This window comes from Macrobrachium nipponense, chromosome 3 (genome assembly GCF_015104395.2).
Source record: "Macrobrachium nipponense isolate FS-2020 chromosome 3, ASM1510439v2, whole genome shotgun sequence".
Taxonomy (NCBI): Eukaryota; Metazoa; Arthropoda; class Malacostraca; order Decapoda; family Palaemonidae; genus Macrobrachium; species Macrobrachium nipponense.
In genome coordinates, this window is record NC_087202.1 from 42,068,014 (window position 1) to 42,091,317 (window position 23,304).

A 23,304-nucleotide genomic window follows, 5' to 3' on the forward strand; every position below is an offset into this window, starting at 1 on the left:
AAGAAAACCAGATCTATTCCACAAAATATATCAACCGAAAAAGGTAAGATTATAAACTAGAAAATGCCTACATTGTAATAATGAAGATAATCAGTAATCCGACATCTTAAATACAAATACAGAAAACCAAACCTACTCAATAAAGTGAATCAAGGGGAAAAAACAAGAACAGGCACCTGGTATTCCACTCTAAACTTCAAAAATATGCAAAAAATACTATTTCCAATATAATACTGTAAACATCGGTCGAGACTCGAGGATATCACTTCCTCAACTTCAGGAAAGAAGAACTAACAGAAAAATAACTAAAAACAACTAAAATCACTGATACGAGACGTACGACGATTTTAACGATCGATCCCATATGGGTCTGGTCAGAAAGAAGGCTAAACTATTAGATTTAAAGTTTTTTTTTATAAAAAAAATTATTCACGGGACAGATAAATAAAAACAAAAATAAATTAAACAAAGAAACAACACGCTGAAATTATATAAACGATGCATAATAATCCAGTACGAAAAATAACTGATCCAACGTTGCCGTGGTTGGAGGCAAGTGCGGACATGAAGTTCAAAGCGCTTCCAAAACTGCGCAGTGGCCTTTTCATTCTTGACTCGACCTCTGCATGTCCGTCGGCGCAAAATTAATCACCAGAAGATTTCCGTGATATACGACTAAATCATAAATGGAGAAAAATGAAATAACAAAGACGAAATAAACCTATGGCAGCCGTAGAGTCAAGAGCATGGCCTAGATTTATTAAAGATTATACCATTCATTTTCATCTAAAATAAAGGGCGCAGTAAATGTGAGTAAAGATTTCCTGGAACGACCAAGGTCCTGGTTACAAACTTTGAAATTCCGTAAAAAGATTAATGGAAGAGAAACTCCATTATTTCTGCAAAGCAAGTCAAAAGATACCAGATTAGTATATTTTATTTACCCTCGCCTGGTACATTACCTTATTATTATGACCCGGGGAAGATTCCTTTCCCCGGCTTTCAGAGTCGGATCAAATGAAAAATATTTCAAAGTTTCAGCACTGTCGCCATTATTCCTAGTCTACCCCAAAAGAGCAACACGTGACCTACACTGTTGCGTATTGATTCCCCCTTTCCATTAAAACCCCAATAATTTCATCTTCCTGGCACAGCCTGTTTCTTCACGGGACGATTAAGGAAATGGAGTTTTTTGCTGTTTGCCACAATCGTTCCTCCGTATATTATTCTTCATTAGCTGTGTGTGCGCGCGCTCGCGCGTCTGTGTTTTAGAGAGAGAGAGAGAGAGAGAGAGAGAGAGAGAGAGAGAGAGAGAGAGAGAGAGGTCAATAACCAAACTACCAGCAAATAAGCTTGAAACATTACATATTACTGGATATTGCTGATTAAATCCGCAAAAAAAGACTAATGTAACAACTACATGAGATGTACAAACCTTTTTTTATAATGATATTATCGTCGGTGGATAAAACATCATACTTCTCACAAGGACAAAGGAGTAATCTTAATCTCACAGAAGTCATCGACACTGTAGTACTCGATAAAATAACTTTTCACACTCTACGCTATCTAATCATGGAACTCATGACCATTCTGAAAAATACAGATGGCAGTTTTTAAGATATAAGGTACTCGTAAGTTGCGACTACAGCCATGGTAAAGGAAAACATAATACACATGAATAACGTGAGCACCCACATACAACAGCCAAGGGAGAGAGAGATAAACAAAGACAGAGTATGCGATTTGTTCACGGAACCATTTACAAAGGAGGCCTTCATGAATTCGGCGCATAAAATGTTGAGCATCTGAGCATTATCTCTGATGCGCCTTACTTCTGAAGACTCGGGGATCACAGACCTTTCTCGTTTGACGTAAGACTTACTGCTGCGTCACACGAAATATGCAGAGGATCTTGAAAATAAAGTACGAAACAATTCAAAATTTACAGGAGCTAAAAGGATAGCTGGATGCCATAAAAAAAGAAAAACTGACTCTCAGTAAAGACGCAAAAGAAAACATAATTTATTTTCGCGCTACCAAAACACAATACAAATGACGTATCGTAACGTGGAGAAAAAGAAACAGAGACTTTATTACACGCTAAAAGTGCAAAAGATTTTATAAGAAAAGCCTCTTCATTTCACAGAACAAGTCAAGAAAATAAAACTTCCCAGGAGAGAGAGAGAGAGAGAGAGAGAGAGAGAGAGAGAGAGAGAGAGAGAGAGAGAGAGAGAGAGAGAGTCCACTCTCTTTACCCAGAAAACAAATGATTCTTATAATGCAACTGGCTTGAGGAGCCGTTGCTAAGGCAAAGCCTCGTTCCTGCAACCAAGTGTAAACTTATCAACATGTTGGGTTGGTCTTTCTAAATATATACATATACATATACATACACATACATACATACATATATATAAATATTATATATATATATATATATATATACTATATATATATATATATACATATACATCATATATATTATATATATATAGTATACATATCTATATATATATATTATATGCATAATATATATATATATACATATACATATACATATATATATATATATATGCATTATAGATTATAATATACTATATATATATAATAATATATATATATATTATATATATAGCTGAAGAAAAAGCCCCCAAAAAGGACGAAAGGCACACTTCGAATTGAGGAAAAACGCTGCTCTGCCTAAAATCGACCATAACAAGACGTGGGTCGATAAAATGGGCGTTTATTTGCCTTGGAGGCCTTTTCCTCCATCTCGACCGCAGGTAAGAAAAGGAACGTTCATCTTCTATATCTCAGGAACATTTGTGTTCCAGTCCAGGAGGAATATGGGGATACTGTTGTAATGCAGTTTTGCATAAGAAAATAAGCTAATAAAAATAATCAAATCACACACTTCCCTTCTTATACCAAAACAAGATCGGGGTTGCCTTTCAGGCATTAAAAAATAGGTCATTATCACACGGTAAGCTCAGCCTCCTGAATATATTGGCATTTTATGTACCGTGGATACAAGTCTCGTCGGTCAATAAACTGAATCTGCATATAGAATTTTTCTAGGATTAAGGACAGTTATAATCACGTATTGCCAACTAAAAAATAGGAAAATGTAATTAATAAAGAAACATATGCAAAAAATCAAAATTCCAATACAATATCTTAAACAGATCTAATTCACAAATGTCCAACGCCTGAAAACAACGCACCCCACAGAGCTATCACCATGATACACAGCCATGAGCAAAATTTTTCGAGTGATTCCTTCCCTCGCACTCCCGTTTATCCCTTAAGTTGTCTTCGCTAGGCGAGCTCCGTCACTCGTCAGGAGAAACTGATCTAAGGCAGCGGGATCCATTGCATCTTAACCCGTTCGAATCAGTCTGCCTTGGCAGGAACACCTACAATTATCTGTACCAACGCATGCACGAAGTCATTGTCTCCCGAGAGAGTTATTTTAATGACAGTGAAGAGAATGAACTTAACCGTAAAAATAACATCTAATAAGAGACCCTATCATACCAAAGTGGAGAAAATAAACAAAAGAAGTCAGTTAAATGGCTCAAGAGACGTCTAATGACATACTTGAAACTAAAATGTAGAACGTCGAGATCTCCTCCCAAAACACTTCCATTACAAACATCAGTATTAATTCGAATTTGGTTTTCAGTGTATATTCCAAAATACTGCATATTCAATATATCCAGTCTCGTTTCTCTCAATATCACGGGCTCTAGTGCTTGTTTTATTTGGGAGAGAGAGAGAGAGAGAGAGAGAGAGAGAGAGAGAGAGAGAGAGAGAGAGAGAGAGAGAGAGAGCCTGTACAAATTTGTTCACATATACAAAATCATCTCATTTACACAACAATTTAACCTCTACGGTCTTGCTAAATAAATGACTTCAATATGCTTGATGTTTTTCCTCACCAATCAAGTAGCTTCGGTTATTTCCACCGGAATAATCGATCAAAGTTGTGACCCAGTGAAGTCATATCCACCTGAATAAATTCTGATTAAATGTGCTAATAAACACCGGAATCAACTCAAAACCACCACCGAAAGGGATAATCACCTTCCTCAAATTTGACAGTCGTGTTCGAATAATCAAACCAATAATCAGATAAGATACGCCAAGGTTGTAGTGTCAGTATTATGAATCAAATTTCAAAGAGAGAGAGAGAGAGAGAGAGAGAGAGAGAGAGAGAGAGAGAGAGAGAGAGAGAGAGAGAGAGAGAGAGAGAGAGAGAGACTTGCAACACTTACTTTTCTTTTCTTATGGCAAAGACTGCCTCATAATCAACTACCGTTTACATATATGACAATTTTCTTCAAGCAAAAATTTTCTTCACAAACCTGGTCTACCATTGCGAGTTACTCAAAAAACATAGAAGATAATAAAAGTCGCTATCTGCTGACTTATCCTGGGGAAGCTAATGGCCTCTTGAGTAATAATTCGAAAAGTACTAAGAAAGATATGAATCAGAGGAAAATCAGATAAATGAATGGTAATCAATCAAAAAGAATAAAACAACACGCCTATATAAGAAAAAAGGGGGGATGATAAACACAATCAATTGTAAAAGTTCGAAATCCAATAGATCCTTTAGTAAATGAAACCAAACCAGAGGCAAGCAAGGTGTGTGTGCACTTACCGTAGGCCGTTTTTCCTCTTCTTGACACCATGGCAGTGGCATTGGTGGGCGTCGTAGTTGAGGTCGAAGTTGTGGTGGTGGGGGCACTGGTGGTGGACACAGTGGGTGTGGCAGCTGAGGTCACCACGCCCATGACCTCTCCGCCAGTGGGTGTACCAGCAGCAGCAGCAGATGGCGTAGCCACTGTTACGAGAGACGTTATAATATTATTAGAACGAACGGCTTTTCAGGGAAGAAGAAAAAATGGGACAAAAGGTAAAAAGTCAAAGAAGAATAAAATACTGGGTTTGATTTATAACAGGAGGAGCGTCATATCTACTAAAGAGCTGTCTCAACAAGGATGAAAACAAAATTACATAAACTTTGAAAAGAACATATTATATTACATGAGACAGTAAAGGAACCTGTAATATTAATATCAAAGAGGTTATTAGGACAAATTGGCAAAAATTGTACATTAATTGTTAATATTCAAATTGTTAATAATATTGGTATTTTCTCTGTAAAAGATAAAATCTGAGTATTAGATCTTTGGGTTAAAACATGTATGGTATTACAGTAATTCTATACAATGTTAACGGTTTCTTTAAGAGAGGATATATACATTATAATGCGTGCCCTATTCAGTGAAGGCCTACCAAGTATTTCAGCTTTCAGGCTACCGAATCTACCTTGTTATACCAATGACACAATTATTCCTATTAAGAATGTGTAATAAATAAAAAAAATGAAGCAAATAGGTTACACATCAAAACTAAAAAATTACAGCAATAAAAAAAAAAACATAAAAAAATAGACAACACTAAAAGAACATTGCAATTAGGCAAATGAACTAAACACATGAAAATGCTACTTCAATGAAAGCGGAAACGATGAATTATGAGCTCGACATGCAACACTTAGCAGAGAGAGAATTACAACCTCTGTTTTGCCACACAAGTGATCCGTATCCACAGGTCGACATAACTTGCATCACATGTGGAAGGCATTCTTTTCAGCAAGAAATATGAGACACTAATTCCGAAGAAACGTAGGAATAACATGTTTAGTGACAATATTACTCCACACTGTGGTTAGTTATACCTGGAGTTAAAATTTGAAGGGGAGGATAGCCTACAGAGTTTTATGCTTGTGCATTATATGTACTCTACTGTACCAGATTTGTACAAGCTTGGAGATGTCCAGTGGATACTGAATGATGAGGAATTCGGAACAAAGTTGCATCATGCTTTTAAAAGTAGAATTTATACGACTCGTGAATCTCAAAACGGCAAGATAAAGGTTCACCCCAGACACAGCAATTCTTCGGCCATTGAAATAAATCTTCATATTCCTCGCTCCTAGATTTTCTAGAATTCCAAGGACTTGGTCTTTATAGAAAAAATAATTCATTAAGATATGAGTAAATTACTCATGTTTCTCTTAACTTCGTAACAGAATGCCTTCCATGAATGAGCATGTTAATCAACCTTAACTTAATTACCTTCACCATAAAATTAATCAGGGTAAAAAAATACTTTAGACACTACCCTCCATTAAAATACCACAAAATCCTCTTCCTGTAGTGACAAAGCAGGAATGTTTATTTAAGAGTTGCAAGCATTGAAAAAGCCAACTCTACCCACATCAACAAATACAAATGAATAAATATATATAAAAACATAACATGACGTCTGTTTCTTGCAAACTGGGAGAGCGTCAACATGCACAGACACGTTCTCCTTTCCCAAAAGCGCCATGATTGTGTCAACCAACCAAAAACCGTCCAGGTGAGATGGAACAGTGCTTAACGTAAAGCAAGTAGGAAGGCTAAAAGCAAAATAGGGCAGAGAGGAAGGAAGGAACAATTCAAAAGAAACGGTAACACAAGACGGTCAACCTCGCACCTGCAGATAACTGGTACATGCTATTGGTCAGGCTGGCGAGCAACGGCGAGGATGAGGAGCAGGGGGAGGAGGAGGGTGCATTCTGATTGGCTGCTGTGGTGCTCGAGCTAGGGTTAAGGAGGAAGAAGGGCTCATGCGACCTCACGCCCTCCGGTCCTCCCCTCACACCACCACCACCAGCAGGAGCAGGAGCAGGAGCAGCAGCAGAAGGCGTGCTGGGAGACTGCTGCTTTTCATTGAAGGGGAAGGAGTGTGCAGGACGGGCATGATTCTTGATGGGCAAAAATGTCGGACGCTTTGGGCGAGGAGGGAGATGGTGGCCCATGGAAGTGATGAGACTAACAGGGGGGGGAGTAAGAGCGGCAGCAGTAGTAGTAGTGATAGTAGTGGCAGCAGAATGCATCATCACAGGAGGTTGGGGATATAAAGGATTGGTGGCGGTAGTGTTGGTGGTGTTGGAGATGGTACGAATGGCCTCGTTACTGCTCCCACCAACTCCCGAAGAAGGAGTGGAAGAAGTGGACGAGGCTGTTTTACCCTCACTGGGTTTCTTGGGTAAGTCTCCGTCTAATGAAAAACAAAATAAAACAAAACAAAAATAAAACAAGCACTAGCGTTACATTGTTTGACCTTTAATCTCTTTTCAATCCTTTGAGAAACAGCCTCCTTCTATATCAGTGAGGATGCAACTAAATGAAAGAGTTAACGTTTATGCCCTTTGGGCCTATACCTACATAATGTGGGAATTTTATAACCTTAATAACGAGTTGGACTTTATAAATTAGAGAACTCAAAAAAAATAAATAAATCATAAACAACTAAATTCTAAACTAACTCACAATTGTGTATTCTAAATCTATATAACGCTTCATTACAAACAATAAACTATCTACGGTAACTACAACATTCCATTTGTTTTAAACATTAATCCACACAAAAATCCACAAAACTTCTTTAAATCAGCAGGATAAACTCTTTAAAAACACGGAAAAGTAAAACTACAATAATAATTTTACTGTCCGTTAATGATTTGTTCATTCAAATATTACAATGGTAACTTTTTGTGAAATAGTACATGACAAACAACTCCAAAAAATCAAACCATATCCATTTTTCGGTGCTACCAAATTTTAATATCATAAATATAAAACCTAACTTCCCCTGCCTCATTAAACACAACAGGAACAAAGAGGCCAACGAAACCGAAACCTACCCAGGGAGATATTCAACAAAGATAACATGATGACGGTCGGGGAGGTGGCAGAGGCAGAGCTCATGACAATCGACTATCACTCAAAAGCCTAGCTCCACCTTTTCTCTCCTTTCTCCGATTTTTTCTTCCATTTCTTTCCCTTTCACTTTGCGGTTTATTTTTCACTTCCCAGAAATTATAGTCATACACAAATTATCTATTTCATTCCAAAACACGAGTGACAAAGACAGGTACATCAGTGGCTACATTTCATTTAATACACAAATACGCCGTCCACAAGCACAAAATCAACTACTAAGTTACAAGTAGGGTGTCCATTCCATAGCCATGTCCATTCGTATTAGTTATTTTCCCAGTAGACGACGTTCTTTTTCACTGATGCAAAGAGAAGAATACGCAGCCACTTTCGACGGCCCAATTCCGTTGAGGTAACTTCCACTGCTTGATCTCTTCACTCTTAATTATAACCATACCATAATGCTAAGTTCACAACCTGAGTAAATACACATTCGATTAGTAAATTGTAAACCTACACCAAGAGTGTCATCTTTATTATGATCATAATAAGAATTTACGATCCAGTTCTGACGACCACTGCTGTCGAGATCCCAATTATTTATTAATACCAAAAAATGTATTGACGAAGAGAGTTTTCCTGAGAGTGGGGATGCCACAACACTTGCGCTAGTGCCTTCTCAAACATCAATGTCATTATTTCTCTTGGGCCGGAAATGCCGGGAGAAGCTGGAGGTTTTATCAATTCCTTATCGAATAATAATCCATTTTTTGTCGTAAACATACTCATAACACATCAGAACACATGCACTGCAGTAGTTGTCTGTTTTGTTTGAAGAGACGTAGTCCACATAAAGCGAAGTTGATGCACACGCTAAGTCACTACTAAAGCACAAAATTTGCGGAAACAAGTAGAATATTCACACAAATAAATACGCATACAGTAACAAGAACGCACATACTACCGAACACTTTTTATTTAATTACTAAGGTAATAACGACAGAGAGAGAGAGAGAGAGAGAGAGAGAGAGAGAGAGAGAGAGAGAGAGAGAGAGAGAGAGAGAGAGAGAATTTTACACCCAATACTAGTTACCCACCAAAAGTATAAATAAGAACTACGATAACACTCCCAGTCAGTTTCGAGGAATTTGATAAACTGGCAATGCCAACGAAAAAATATGACAAGATAACACTGCAGTGAATATCTTAAGAATAGAGTAACCCAGTGGAGTGAGAAGTACCCACTTTTCACTCGTAAATAATACGATGGTATTGTATAAATCTTGAAGCACTAATTCTCTCTCTCTCTCTCTCTCTCTCTCTCTCTCTCTCTCTCTCTCTCTCTCTCTCTCTCTTAAACTACTTTAAGAAAATAGATATAATGAATATAAGTGAAAACCTGGTATTCCCAAGAGACTGGGAATGATGATCAAATAAAAGGGTTCCAAACTTATAGATCAGATAGAAAAAATAGGAATCAAGGGAGAACCGCAATATATGGGAAAGACACAACAAGGAAAAAATATATGAGAAATATAGTAACTCAGAATGTGAACTAATAGCGGTAGAATTTGAATCTGAAAAATGTTGATGAACATAGTAATATATAGACCTCCTAATACTAAAGAGTTTGACTTAATAATAGAAAAATTGGATGATATATGTAGAAATCACAAAGGACTGGACTATTCTCCTATCTGGTGACTTCAACTTTCCTTTCGTAGAATGGAAAGAACGAATAGGAGATTGTGGTTGTACTTATACATATAAAAAAGAGAGTAATAGTAGTGCAGAAGATAAGAGGCAATTTGAAAAGCTATTAGATATGCTACTAGAATACAACATTCAACAAATAAATCACCTGCCAACAAGAAAGGAAAATACTTTAGACCTAGTATTTGTGAACGAGATGAATTATGTTAAAGAAATAATAGTTTATAATGCGAATATTTCAGACCATAATGTCATAGAATTAACAGTTCATTCCAAAGCAAGTGAAAATAGAGATAAGCAAGAAATGAAAAAGTGGGAAGGATATGGAAAATACAACTTCTACAGTAAAAATATAAAATGGTCAGAAATTAATGAAGAATTAAACAAAGATTGGGATAACATTTTCGTAAGTGATGACATAAGGGTAAATACGGAGATATTATATAAAATATTGGAGAAAATAGTGGAAAATATATACCGAAGAAGAAAAGTAAACATCATTCATGCATACCAAGAGACAGAAGGATCTTGTTCCAGAAAATCAGAAAGTGGAAAAAAGGTCTTGCAAAAGAAAAAAAATGCATGGAAAGTTATAGAACTAAAAAGTAAGATAGAAAATGCAGACAAAAGATTATACAATCAAAAGAAAATGAAAAACGGGACTTGGAAGAAAAAACCCTATTATTATCAAGCAAAACCCCAAGCTATTATACTCATATGCGAAGAAGATGAATAAAAGAAGAATAGAAATAGGCCCTCTGAGAATTGAAGGGAGATTAACGAATGAAAAAAAGAGGAAATTTTGCAACATACTGCAGAACGATATAAGAGAGAATTCACCCCTAGAATAGATAATGAAGATAATGATATAGAAGTCAGGGATGAAAATAGTGAATATTTAGCTGACATAGATATTAATGAAGCTGATATTGTGCAGGCTATTAATGAAATTAAAAATGGAGCTGCCTCAGGGCCTGATGGAATTCCTGCTATTTTGTTAAAGAAAGTAGTTCATTCTATCGCAAAGCCACTTGCAATATTATTAAGACAAAGTGTAGATACAGGCAAGATTTATGATGAGCATAAATTAGCATATATTACCCTACTTTCAAAAGTGGATCAAGACTAGAGGCAAGTAATTATAGGCCTGTGAGTCTAACATCACATATTATGAAAGTGTATGAAAGGGTAATGAAGAAAAATATTATGAAACATTTAATAAAAAATAATTTGTTTAATAAAGGACAACATGGTTTCGTACCCCCCGGAAAAAGTACACAAACCCAACTGTTAGTCCACCGTGAGAACATATTCAAAAATATGAAAAGCGGAAATGAAACAGATGTGGTTTATTTAGACTTTGACTAAAGCTTTTGATAAAGTAGACCATAATATATTAGCGAAGAAAATTAGAAAACACAATATCGTGGATAAAGTAGGAAGATGGTTAAAAGAATTTTTACACAAACAGAAAACAGATAGTTATTGCAAACGACGAGAAATCGGATGAAGTCAAGGTAATATCCGGTGTGCCGCAAGGTACGGTGTTAGCTGCAATACTGTTTGTTATTATGATTGAAGACATAGACAATAATGTGAAGGATTCGGTAGTGAGTAGTTTCGCAGATGACACAAGAATAAGTAGAGAAATTACTTGTGATGAAGATAGGAACGCTCTACAAAGAGACCTTAACAAAGTATATGATTGGGCAGAGGTAAATAGGATGGTATTTAACTCTGATAAATTTGAATCAATAATTATGGAGACAGAGAAAGAAAGCTATATGCATATAAGGGACCTAATAATGAGACCATCACAAATAAGGAAGCAGTTAAAGACCTTGGTGTGATGATGAATAGGAACATGTTATGCAATGATCAAATAGCAACTCTGTTGGCAAAATGTAAAAAGCAAAAATGGGAATGTTGTTACGGCACTTCAAAACAAGAAAAGCTGAACACATGATTATGCTTTATAAAAACATATGTTCGTAGTCCACTTGAATATTGCAATATGATATGGTACCCACACTATCAAAAGGATATTGCACAAAATAGAGAGTGTACAAAGGTCCTTTACAGCTAGACAATAGAAGAAGTTAAGGACCTAGACTACTGGGAAAGACTACAATTTCTTAAAATTATATAGTCTAGAAAGGAGAAGAGAACGCTACATGATAATTCAGGCATGGAAACAGATAGAAGGAATAGCGAAAATATCATGGAACTAAAAATATCAGAAAGAGCAAGCAGAGGTAGATTAATAGTGCCCAAAACTATACCAGGAAAAATAAGGAAAGCACACAGGACATTAATCCACTACGCACAGCATCGATAATGCAGCGTCTATTCAATGCGTTGCCAGCTCATCTGAGGAATATATCAGGAGTGAGCGTAGATGTGTTTAAGAATAAGCTCGACAAATATCTAAACTGCATCCCAGAGCCATCCAAGATTGGGAAGATGCAAAATATACCGGAAGATGTACTAGCAACTCTCTGGTAGACATTAGAGGTGCCTCACACTGAGGGACCATGGGGCAACCCGAACAAGATGTAAGGTCTGTAAGGTCTGTAAGGTCTCTCTCTCTCTCTCTTCTCTCTCTCTCTCTTCTCTCTCTATATATATATATATATATATATATATATATATATATATATATATATATATATAATATTCAGCTGCCCCCCCAACAGCCAACTAGCAACCATGTAATAATTCACAGCTTCCATCATCCAAGCATCGCACACATGCCATCCTTGAATCCCGGGTACTGGCATTCAAACGCGAGTTTCCCGACTATACAACGAGAGAGGTGCCACGTCTCATAAAGAAAATCCACAATAACGCAGCTATCCTCACAAATTCGCAAGAAATCTTTACCTTCAAAAATCCTCTTCTTTCCCCATTCCCCAGCAAGGGAACTGAACAAACAAGAGCTGGAAATTGAACCAACATGCTAAACATACATTGAGGACGGAACCTTTTGATGCACTTCCCCAAATGGCGGCAGTCATGCCCCATTCGACTCATGAGCAAAGAGAAGGCGATTAAAAAACTTATATAAAAAAAGAAAGCAGTAACTGGTAAGAGAAGGCAACTGGGTTACCTAAACATTAAAAGACATACATCCATGTGAGCGAAAGCGGAATCATGGTAATGGCCATATGAGCTTCGTTTAAATTACATATCTAAGGGAGAGAGAGAAAAAAAAACCCGGTACTGACTGACTACACTTTTGCATTATGTATATTACCACGCTCCCATAACCGTAGTAATTGTGACGCCAGTCTATAACGTCAAATCAATAACTAAATGAACCTTAATGCCCAATCTTTGCCACAATAGAAAAGAATTGAGTTACACAGAACACCAGCTTAACTTCACACAGTTCCAACAAATGGCTAACTTCTCACTGAATAAAAGAAAAAAGGTTAAGAGGTCAGGAGAGTAAAAAATGTGTTTACGAGGATTTTATAGTCTCGTGGGTGAGGGAAACAACCGTAAATGCGCTTCAACCGTAAAATATATGCATAAGGAGGCTTCAAAACTCAATGGATTGAGTAAATATCAAAAGAACAGGAACTAGATAAAAGCAACAGATTCCTCTCCTTGGCTGTCAGTTCGTGATATCAGAAGCTATTAAAAGTCGATATTATATAAACACCTGTGAAGAAGAAGAAGAAGAAAAGAAGAAGAAGAAGAAGAAGAAGAAGAAGAAGAAGAAGAAGAAGAAGAAGGAGGAGGATTCTAGAAATCAAGACTGCTTGTAATGAAATGTTACTTGGGGTATCTTATCACATAAATCATTGAAAGTAAATTGTGGTGATAAAACCACACGAAAATAACATACGATTATTCATTCTCTTACTGTAAGTATACGACTATTTTCAATTGGATTAATAAAATGGTCAATATTCAGTAATGTAGAAGGTGCTATGTTTCCAACAAAATGAAATTGTCTACAATTGTGTCTCCGAAGAAAAATAGACCTCATTAAAAAATTCAGCAATTAGTAATGGCCGTGGGAATTCTTGTATTTTATTAAAATAACATCAATTATTAATTTATATATAACCTTTATCGAAAGGCCTAGCAGCTTGGAGTTTGTCTTTTATTTATATAATATTCATCAAGTTCCATATTTTCGTGATTCAGTTACACACACACTCATATATATATATATATATATATATATATATATATATATATATATATATATATATATATATATATATATACACACACACACACACACACACACGTCACCAAGAAATATCAGCCGTAACATAAGACTTATTTTATTTTCAAATGCAAGGTCATTATCTAGTGTTTTTAACAGCGCTTACCACTGTGTGAGGACCCTGTTCATTTTAATCTTATTAAAAAAATTACTGACAAATTTCTCTCTCTGGGGAAAATAAAAGAACTGATGAATCTTGGATATACGTACCACTGTTAACTTTATAACAATAAGACTGCCTAAATCTTTATATATCTATTCTATATTTGACGTATGCCAATCGGGAAATCTAAAAATAAAAAGCAGCATAAAAATGAATACCAATCATATATATCTCAATAATTTTGTCATTCCGGTCATAACTACAGTCGTTATTTAAATTAGCTAAATTTACCTATATATTCTTGTATCTACGACAATAATAATATGATAAAAAAAATAATAATTTATTACTTTTTGCAACGATAGTAGTAATGACAACAAGAAATTGCACTAAAGATTTACTTTCCAAAGAAAGAAAACTAATTTCAGTGTAGGACTTCATAGGTAATACTTTAAAGCCTCATTAAGTAAAAAATACATATGCCTTTATGTCTAAGTTTTTGTGGAATAGTTCACCATCACGATGAAACACACACACACACACACACACACACACAAAACCGGCTTACGCCCCACCTAATCTTCCTAATTTTTCCAGCCTAGTCCGAGCCCGCTCATGGAACTACGAAAGGAGTCTCCTACAATAGCCGTATTCCATAAAAAGAAGGATACATCCCTATCCACTCATATCCTGATGTCCTGCAAGGTCTGTAATATATCTTCATCCGATCAATACAACTGTCAAGGGAACAATTATTCACGCTGATGGATCACTAATGTCGGATCTCCATATATACCTCGAAGACCGTAACTGAACGGAGAGAAAAAGTGCCAACCTCAATGAATTTGTTCTTTATGCCGACACCTGTCTCGTGCCAAGAGATGGATTTCTTCATAAAAAGAACATATATGCAGAAAATAAATGGAGATACCTGCTTACGATATCACGAAGGTTTGACTAACTATCGCCATGAACGAAAAGTTATCGTCAGCAGTAATTTCCAAGTTCTGTGGCAGTGCTGCGTTTTTCTAGTTTAAAAATTATTTAAAATATTAGAGACAAAAGTCTTATGTTGGTAACTTACTAACAGAACACTAAAATCACATCACTAACAAACGAAGACTGTATACACGTTTAAATAAAGATATTTATTTCCACAACTACCCCGACCGCCGTCAATTTGATAAGGAAAAAAAATTATCTAGAGATATCCTGTATCTTTCTCTTCCTTGTAATCTATAACAAATGGGACATAACCGTCTTAAAGACCGATTGTGGACGAGAAATTCACCTAAACTATGGTTTGTCCATCTCTATTCGACAAGCCAAGGGTTTCAGATGTCAAGATAAACCTGAATGACAGCAGCCAGGCATCAATGTCACTACCTGTACAAAGATCTAAGTATTGTTATCGATATGCCCAATCACATAAGGATCTAAAATTTAAAATGAAAAAGGCGTCATCGAGGTTCTTGAAGACCATGAACAACAGCGAAAACTACCAGAAGCATGGGCTTGAGGATATCTAAAAGGCCTACGAAATTTAAGGGACACTGGGTGATTCTGGAGAAATGAAAATCCATAGTGGTCACCTAAATTTCATGTCGCGTTGGCCTAATGAGCCCTTCGCAAGCCTTTTAAAACCTGAAGAGCACTAAATCGATGCCTTTACCATACCAGGGGATACAACAATCTATCTTATCATATCACAAATCTACATCTTAAAAAAATGGAGGGTTTCTGTTGATACAACCAAAGAAAAAAAATTACTATTAACTTGAGTTAATTTATGCAGTCATTAATATCTTAAGCGACACACCACAAAAAAAAGTCATCATAAAAACAGTGGTTAAACCTTTAAGGAAAACCAAATCTAAACATTCCGCAACATGAAACAACGAAAGCCACTAGAGCCCAAAGTGTTTGTATCCCTGGGGAATGTTTGTTTACAAACGCATCGTCAAACCGACCGGAACTCCTCTTGCGCTATTTGCATAATCAGGATTCCATACTTGTAGCACCAGGTGGTGGCACTCCTACTTTTTCAGAGGACAAGCAAAGGAGTGTGTGCATTTGTGTGCGAAGAGAGTTCGACGGGAGGTAGGGAAGGGGGGTTCCACTCATGTTTAGCCCGCATAGCGCCCCATGACCCCGCCCAACCCACTAAGCATAGAGTGGCTTTTGTAATGTGTTAAGAAGGTGCACACCTCGCCATTCATTAGCCACGGCACCGCGCCACACAATAGATGCCATTCAGCGCAATAATAGAGGCCGTCAAGGCGAGTTCTCTCACTCAGCGAGAACGCTGGGAAACTCGCACCTTCATCTGACCTATGTGATCGGAAGAAATTCCTCATTTCTCTTGTCTCGAGTACTTCCTTGACGAGCAAATCATCGCGTTTCACTTCCAATGCTTACTAAGGATAAAACAGGCACTTAACCTCACAGGTACATACCGTATACCGTTGTACATATTTGTGTAATAAACGCGTGCACAAAAAATAGTGAAATGAAATAAAATGAGAGAGAGAGAGAGAGAGAGAGAGAGAGAGAGAGAGAGAGAGAGAGAGAGAGAGAGAGAGAGGTCTTCCACAAACAACTTTAAATATCCTTTTATTCAAAAGCAACATGTACCCACCACAATATCCCATGTAAAAGACCTTACTTAACACCGCAAATGGCGTCTAATACGTTTTTATCTCTCTGAGCACAACAGCATTAGTTTAACCGTCCTTTAGGAGCCATTGCAGGTTACGCTCACACAAAATCCTCCGTGTAAGGAGCATAAGGTCGAATGAGCATTCCAGGGGGATGAAAAGATAGAGAGGGGAGGGGACGTTGCAAAGGATTACGTCATCTATATACCTGCTGTTGCAGGCCCACCTACCTACACAGATACGCCATTCTGGCCCCTCCATCGAAACATGCCCACGCGCACACGTAGGTTACGATGACACGGTCAGCCGCTACGCAGTTTTCGTTACAGGTCTAGGTTACTTATAGATACATCTTAATAGTACTCCAAAAACATGTAAAATAAAAAACAAATAAAATAAAAATCGTGATTAACCTGTAAAGGTACTTCATGATCCAGTTTAAGAAGGCCACGTGAAATTCAAAAAAAAAGGTTAAACTTAGTTACAGGGAAAAACACGAATATATTAAATGTATGAATTATGCGCAAGAATGCATATTGACTCGTTCACTCAAATCATACCTTTATCTCAAAATTGAACAAAATAACAATAAGATATATAGGAAAATAGAGACATTCTATCCAGGTAATTAATTTCAAGGGAAACCTACGAAAATAAAGACCCGGACCTTCACCCTTCCAAAACCTCGCTAAGGGATAAAGCAGAAATGCCGAAACAGGATGAAGGGCCTGGGAGGAGAAGACAGTTCGTAACGGTTTCCGCTGTCGAGAGAGAGAGAGAGAGAGAGAGAGAGAGAGAGAGAGAGAGAGAGAGAGAGAGAGAGAGAGAGAGAGAGGCCTCGAACATTTGCCCGCATAACCCATAATCATCCTTTCCTTTTGGAACAATTTGGACAAAACCGGAGAAACAAGCATCTATGGGACGAAGTCTCCTTTTCCGACGACAGCCGAATTTCTTTGTTGTTACTGAAAGAGCAAAACTTCAACACGCGTTGGAGAACACGAATGCGACAAGGCCAAGTGACACATGGGGAAGACAGCCCAGTACATAAAAGAAACACGAGAACAAAAATAGCAAGGAAAAAGTAATCGGGAAAGTAACGCAGTAAAATAAAATGAACAAACTATAAAAAGAACTTTACCTCGAAGTAGGCCAAATACTGAAATGCTGTACCTTCATCCCATTTAAAGTTTAAAAGCCTTTCAACCAACGTTTTTCTCTTCAACCTAATCCTCAGCCAATCAAACTCTAATACCATCTACACAAACCTACAACTTCAAGCTTCCATTTATATGAACATTTTTCAAATTTCCTCTTTAATAGGTCTAAATCTCTATATGTCCAAATCTCTTTAATGCGTCCACCTAATGATTAATTAATGAAGTGAAAATATAACACGTACGAAAAGTCAATAACCAATATACTTGACTCTATTGCCCTGAAAAATCTATTGAAAATTCACATTCAAAATATGAATTTATGCTGAAATCAGCAAGTCGACGTTGAAAAACACGCAAAACAGCTTCGCTTCCTGATGATATTTGTGTAAATAAATGTTTAGATTAATGGAATCTAAAAGGAACAAAGATATGAATGCACAGAAATAATCATAAATGAAAACACGGGAAAACTTCAGTTATGCAAGATAGCATTAAAAACTAAAATTATGACATAGAGAAAGAATTTACCTAAAGAAAACAATATTCCTGTAAGTGTAACACAAAAACAAATAGGGCAAATCATATTTTGTGGATCTCAAAAAATGAAAAGATGATGAGGACAGTTTAATGAAACGTAAAATAAACAAAACATGACGATGCCGATCTAAAGAATCATAAGTTTGTTGCATCAGTCACAACAATGCGACTTTATTTGAATCTTTCATTAATCCTCTCGGCGGCAAAGACTACAAATTTTTTTGAGCGAAGCTACAAACTTTCCTGATGCTATCTATCACCGTCATTTAAGCGGGAAAAATTACTGCATTCAACCTCAGCGGGGAAAATACTGCCTTCTTACTGAGCGGGAAAAATACTGCTTTCTTATTACTTGGAATGTGAATCTTTCAACACAATGTTTCTGCCTAAAAAGCAAGTGAAAAAAATAAAATATAACCAAAATAAACGTACATCTTATGGTTGCTACAAATCTGAAAAGTTATTGACACTTGTACAGGGTAAAATACACCACAGCGCTTCAATATAGTCCATCTATGTTACAATTATAAATGCCAGAGCATCTGATCATAAATTCAAACGTTTTCTACACCTCGCACAAAATAGTACCTCCAATGGAATTTTCAGCGCCGGCACATCAAAAAGAGGTTTTACAAGGACATTTGGCGGTGAAAATACAAGGGAATTCAACGCAATTCATAAAATGATCCACGAACTAAGCGCTCTCTCTCTCTCTCTCTCTCTCTCTCTCTCTCTCTCTCTCTCTCTCTCTCTCTCTCTCTCATTCAAACAGTTAAGTAATGATTCATTCTAATCATTTTCTTATCCGCCTTACCAAAATGTACCCAAAACCGACAATGCGGGCAGAAAAGACTGCCGTCTTACCTGTAATAATGACGTCAATTTATATTCAAGAAACGTCGTCCTTCATGACAAAAAAATGACCTAAATGAACCGGTGGAAAGATTTAAGAAGGATTAAAAAATTCCATAAGTGTTGCTTACAAACGGGCATCTTATTAACTATCTAAGATATAAAGGAGAAACAGAATAATAACCTAACAACAGACATCACTGTAACACAAGTGGTCACTTTTTTAACGGTTCATTTAAATACTGGAGGACACCTCAATTCCAAACACGTTCTCTTGACCGTGTAAGGTATTACCCCCGACAACACGATCTTAGTAGATAAGATGCAAGACCCTTTCTTTAATAGGTCGCAAGTTCAGACTGATAAGGACTGAAATAAGAAATTAGAGAAGTCTACCGTCAATATTCCAAACTGCACTTGTTTATAGATATCAACATATGTCAAAAGACGTTACGAAAAATGACTTGTAATATTTCTTTGTTCACAACAAATTACAAGTGAATTATTTTGCTGTTTCGTCTTTTATTTGTTTGCAACCTCCAGTAAAATAGAAAAAGAGTCAGCACACTTCATCACATCTACGCTTGCCTGTTACCTTTATTTCAGCAAGCAAATTTCTATTTCAAAATCTGAGCTATAAACATACCAGTTCGAAGAAAACATGGAGGAAAACACGAATTGCAACTCCCACTACAAAAACAACACTATGTTCAACGTACTCCAGGTAAAATTCAATCACTTCATCTCATAAAATCCAATAACATCCTTTGCTCCGGCATACATCATTACACCCGTTGATATGACAGTTTGCTTAAAATACGTTCCAATGCCCAGCTCTTTAGCTTTCTCCATTTCAGAATTACAATGCCGGTTACAATACACAGAAAATGAAATTTTCAAGGCCTTTTCGCGAGGTGGCTGCTGCAGAGTCTGCATTCGACATCAAAATACACACACATTGCGACACGCACACGCACACACGCGCACACACACACACAACACTTTGCAAGTCAACATCCTCTGGTAACATTGCCACAGGTGTAACTGAGAACCTCGCAAATGTAAGACGCTTGTCGAACTTTTCCAATGCACAATTGGGCCCCAAGAACACTCCCCTTTTTCACATAAAGAATACCCTCTACGGTACACGTTAAAAAGTTTGATTCGGAGAGCGTACGATATCAAAAACACCGCGGATAAGACGCGAGAGGACTCCGATGGCAAAACGATGCGACTCCACTCGCGAAGCCGGCATCAGCCACACTACGGCCTGGTGGTTGTTCTTCCCGTGCTTAGGCTGCTAGCCCTCGCCGCGCCTCCTCATGTGCAGGAGGGGTGACGCGCTACCCTTTTTCCCGACAGGTGTTACGTGGACAAACGAAAATCTTCCTCAATTGCATTCGACAAAATTCACAACACAAGCAGCAGAATGTGAAAGATGGTTATTATCACTCAACAGATTAACAGATTTCATTCGGAGTGAAATGGAGATTCATTTCCGAAAACAGTTCAGAGCAGTACAACAGGTAAGCAACTAGTCTGTGCACCTGCCGGAACAGCGTACAGTAACGTGAAGCTTTAAGTCTTTGACAGGTTGTGTTAACTTTTACCACTCCCTTTTCGACAGTCAACTTCCAATGGAACAGCCCATTGTGTACATGAGAAATGTTATTTCAAGAAGACTCATACTTAGGCCATGAACCCAGTCAATTAACAGAAACAAATCCATAGATATAAACAAGGCCTGCTGGGTGCATGTTATGTAATTACCCATTTCTCAGGATTTTGTCACGAGATGTTCACATGTCTTTTAACTGATGTTTATCGTCATATTACTTCCACTGTTACCAAATGCTCGCCTAAAACTTATGTGGGTGCTTCAAACGTTATGGTGAGATGAGCTTAATGTAATTGGCAAATAAAAAAGAATGTTTGATAGACACTACATAAAAAGAAATGAGAAAGATATTGAATGTCATTAGTACTTTATCTCCACTGCATAATTTATAAGAATTTTGTCTGTAGACTTCACTATAATATGACTATTCCAAGTTTTTTCAAATTTACAACTGACACACGATGTTTTAAATTGGTCACGCGAACAACAATCGACGCATACCGATACTTGATTATCAACCAGATAAGGAAATTTTTTTATCTATTTCTCATTTTTATTTCTTACTGAAGGATTCATTGGGTAGATTATGCAAGGCTTGGTTAACAATGGAGAAGACAAAGAAAATGGAGAGGGGCTCAACCACATCAAATGAGATTGACCCACATACTACAGGATGCTGGTTCCGTGACATTTAAAAAGTTATCGAGGTCCTCTTTAAATTATAAAAACTGGGTTTCAGTCAAAATTAAAACTTAACCTTTCAAAAAACAAAGGCTGATTTCATCATTATTCACCAAATTCAGCAAAGTGTAAAGAATTTGACTAAATTTCATCACATTTACATCGATATGCGATAACCTCCATTCATTAGCATTGAACGCATGGCAGCCACCGAAGCCTGTGCGGTGGACAAACTGCTTCGACTTTCCCTGAATATACACAAATGCATTATAAATAATACACATATATATATATATATATATATATATATATAATGCATTTTTGTATATTCGGTAAAAGTCAAAGCAGTGTGTCCAACGCACTGGCTTTGGTGGCTGCGTAGCGTTCAATGCTTATGAATGGTGGTTATCACACCATTTTATATATATATATATATATATATATATATATATATATATATATATATATATATATATATATATATATATATATGTATATATATATATATATATATATATATATATATATATATATATATATATGAATGTAGGTGTAAAAATGTTTATGAATGCGTGTTCAGTTTTACATGACACTTTATACTTTGGAATAATAAACCACAAATAAAACAAAGTTAAATTCCCCTTACCTTGAAAATAACCTATACCTAAAGGGAATGATATTCAAGGGTTCCTACCCAGGCCAGGATTCGAATCTATGAATATTGGGATTGGGAGTGAGGCGACAGAGACCTTAAACACTAAAGCGCATAAGTTCGTACCTAGACAGAGTAGGGTATATACTATAAATATATATATATATAGTTATATAAATATATATATATGATAATATATAATATTACTATATATATAATCTATATATATATTCTATATATATATATATATATATATTATAAATCACACACACAGGGCCATTCTTCACATGTTATCATTCTGTTAAAGGCCAGTTACTATCTTCTGGTAAGAAATACGAGATGGCTGACGCAATCTCTCTCTCTCTCTCTCTCTCTCTCTCTCGTTTCTCTCTCTCTCTCTCCTCTCTCTCTCTCTCAGAGACTTATCGTCAGTTATACCAGATCACGTAAGATTACAGCAACATTGTACTTAGAACGTGCACATTCAGTGCCTTAGAATAAACTATACAGCAATATCATCATTTCATGGTGATTATCGTAACTATCTACTGACAAGTTTCACGTAAAGTTACTTTTAACTTTTTTGTAATGAAACATACAGCATTACTTTCCAAAGACTATGTAAAGAGCAAAAACGATTTAAGTATCAAAAAGGTCCTGAAAACCTTATTATTATCATTATTATTATTATTTCCGTCCCCGTTTCCAAGTCGTCCACACACACGCGCACCCAACCAAACCAGTCCTGAAGCCATTTGATCCCCTTCCGAGGCGGGATTTCGAAGGGTGGACCGACAGGTCTCCTTTTCTACTTCTACCTCTTGAGCCTCCCACCCAGAACCCTTCCCGTCAATCCTTCCAAAACCACCAAATAACCATAGAACACTTTCCTACCATATCGTATACTATGTCTAGAGTTAACTACACATGCATACACATATATACATATATGTGTCTTACATATTTCAATATACCATATGCTAAAGAACAGAGGAATGGAATCAATGCTAAAGAAATTAGTATGTTCAAACCATAAACAAACCAGTATAAAAATAAAAATAAAAAGAATTCACGTAATAATCTAAACTACATCCAATATCATGTCATAAAAATGTATGCCCATAAAAAGCCAGCTTGACGGGTAAAATTATCTTATCGGTAGGAAGTTATCGCATTATCATATTCTTTTTGTTTTCAAGGAAAATGTTGGGTTCCTCGTTCTCATCAAAGTGATTTCCCACTAACAAGAATATGATCAGTCATCTAGACTGTAATCAAGGTCAAAAGCACCGCTTATCAGAATC

At 36.6% G+C, this 23,304-nt stretch overlaps 1 protein-coding gene across 28 annotated transcripts in view; it reads right to left on the reverse strand.

Moving 5' to 3' along the window:
* Positions 1-23,304, reverse strand: part of LOC135221710 (rho GTPase-activating protein 21-A-like) — a 669,873-nt gene that overhangs the window by 153,843 nt on the left and 492,726 nt on the right. For 27 of the 28 annotated variants that reach the window (XM_064259480.1, XM_064259473.1, XM_064259475.1 and 24 more), the window contains 2 exons: positions 6,556-7,122; positions 4,670-4,852 (listed from right to left, as the gene is read on the reverse strand). In XM_064259480.1, the coding sequence (XP_064115550.1) occupies positions 4,670-4,852; positions 6,556-7,122 (750 nt within the window). The remainder of the gene's footprint in view (positions 1-4,669; positions 4,853-6,555; positions 7,123-23,304) is intronic. The other variant, XM_064259482.1, reaches the window with a different exon arrangement.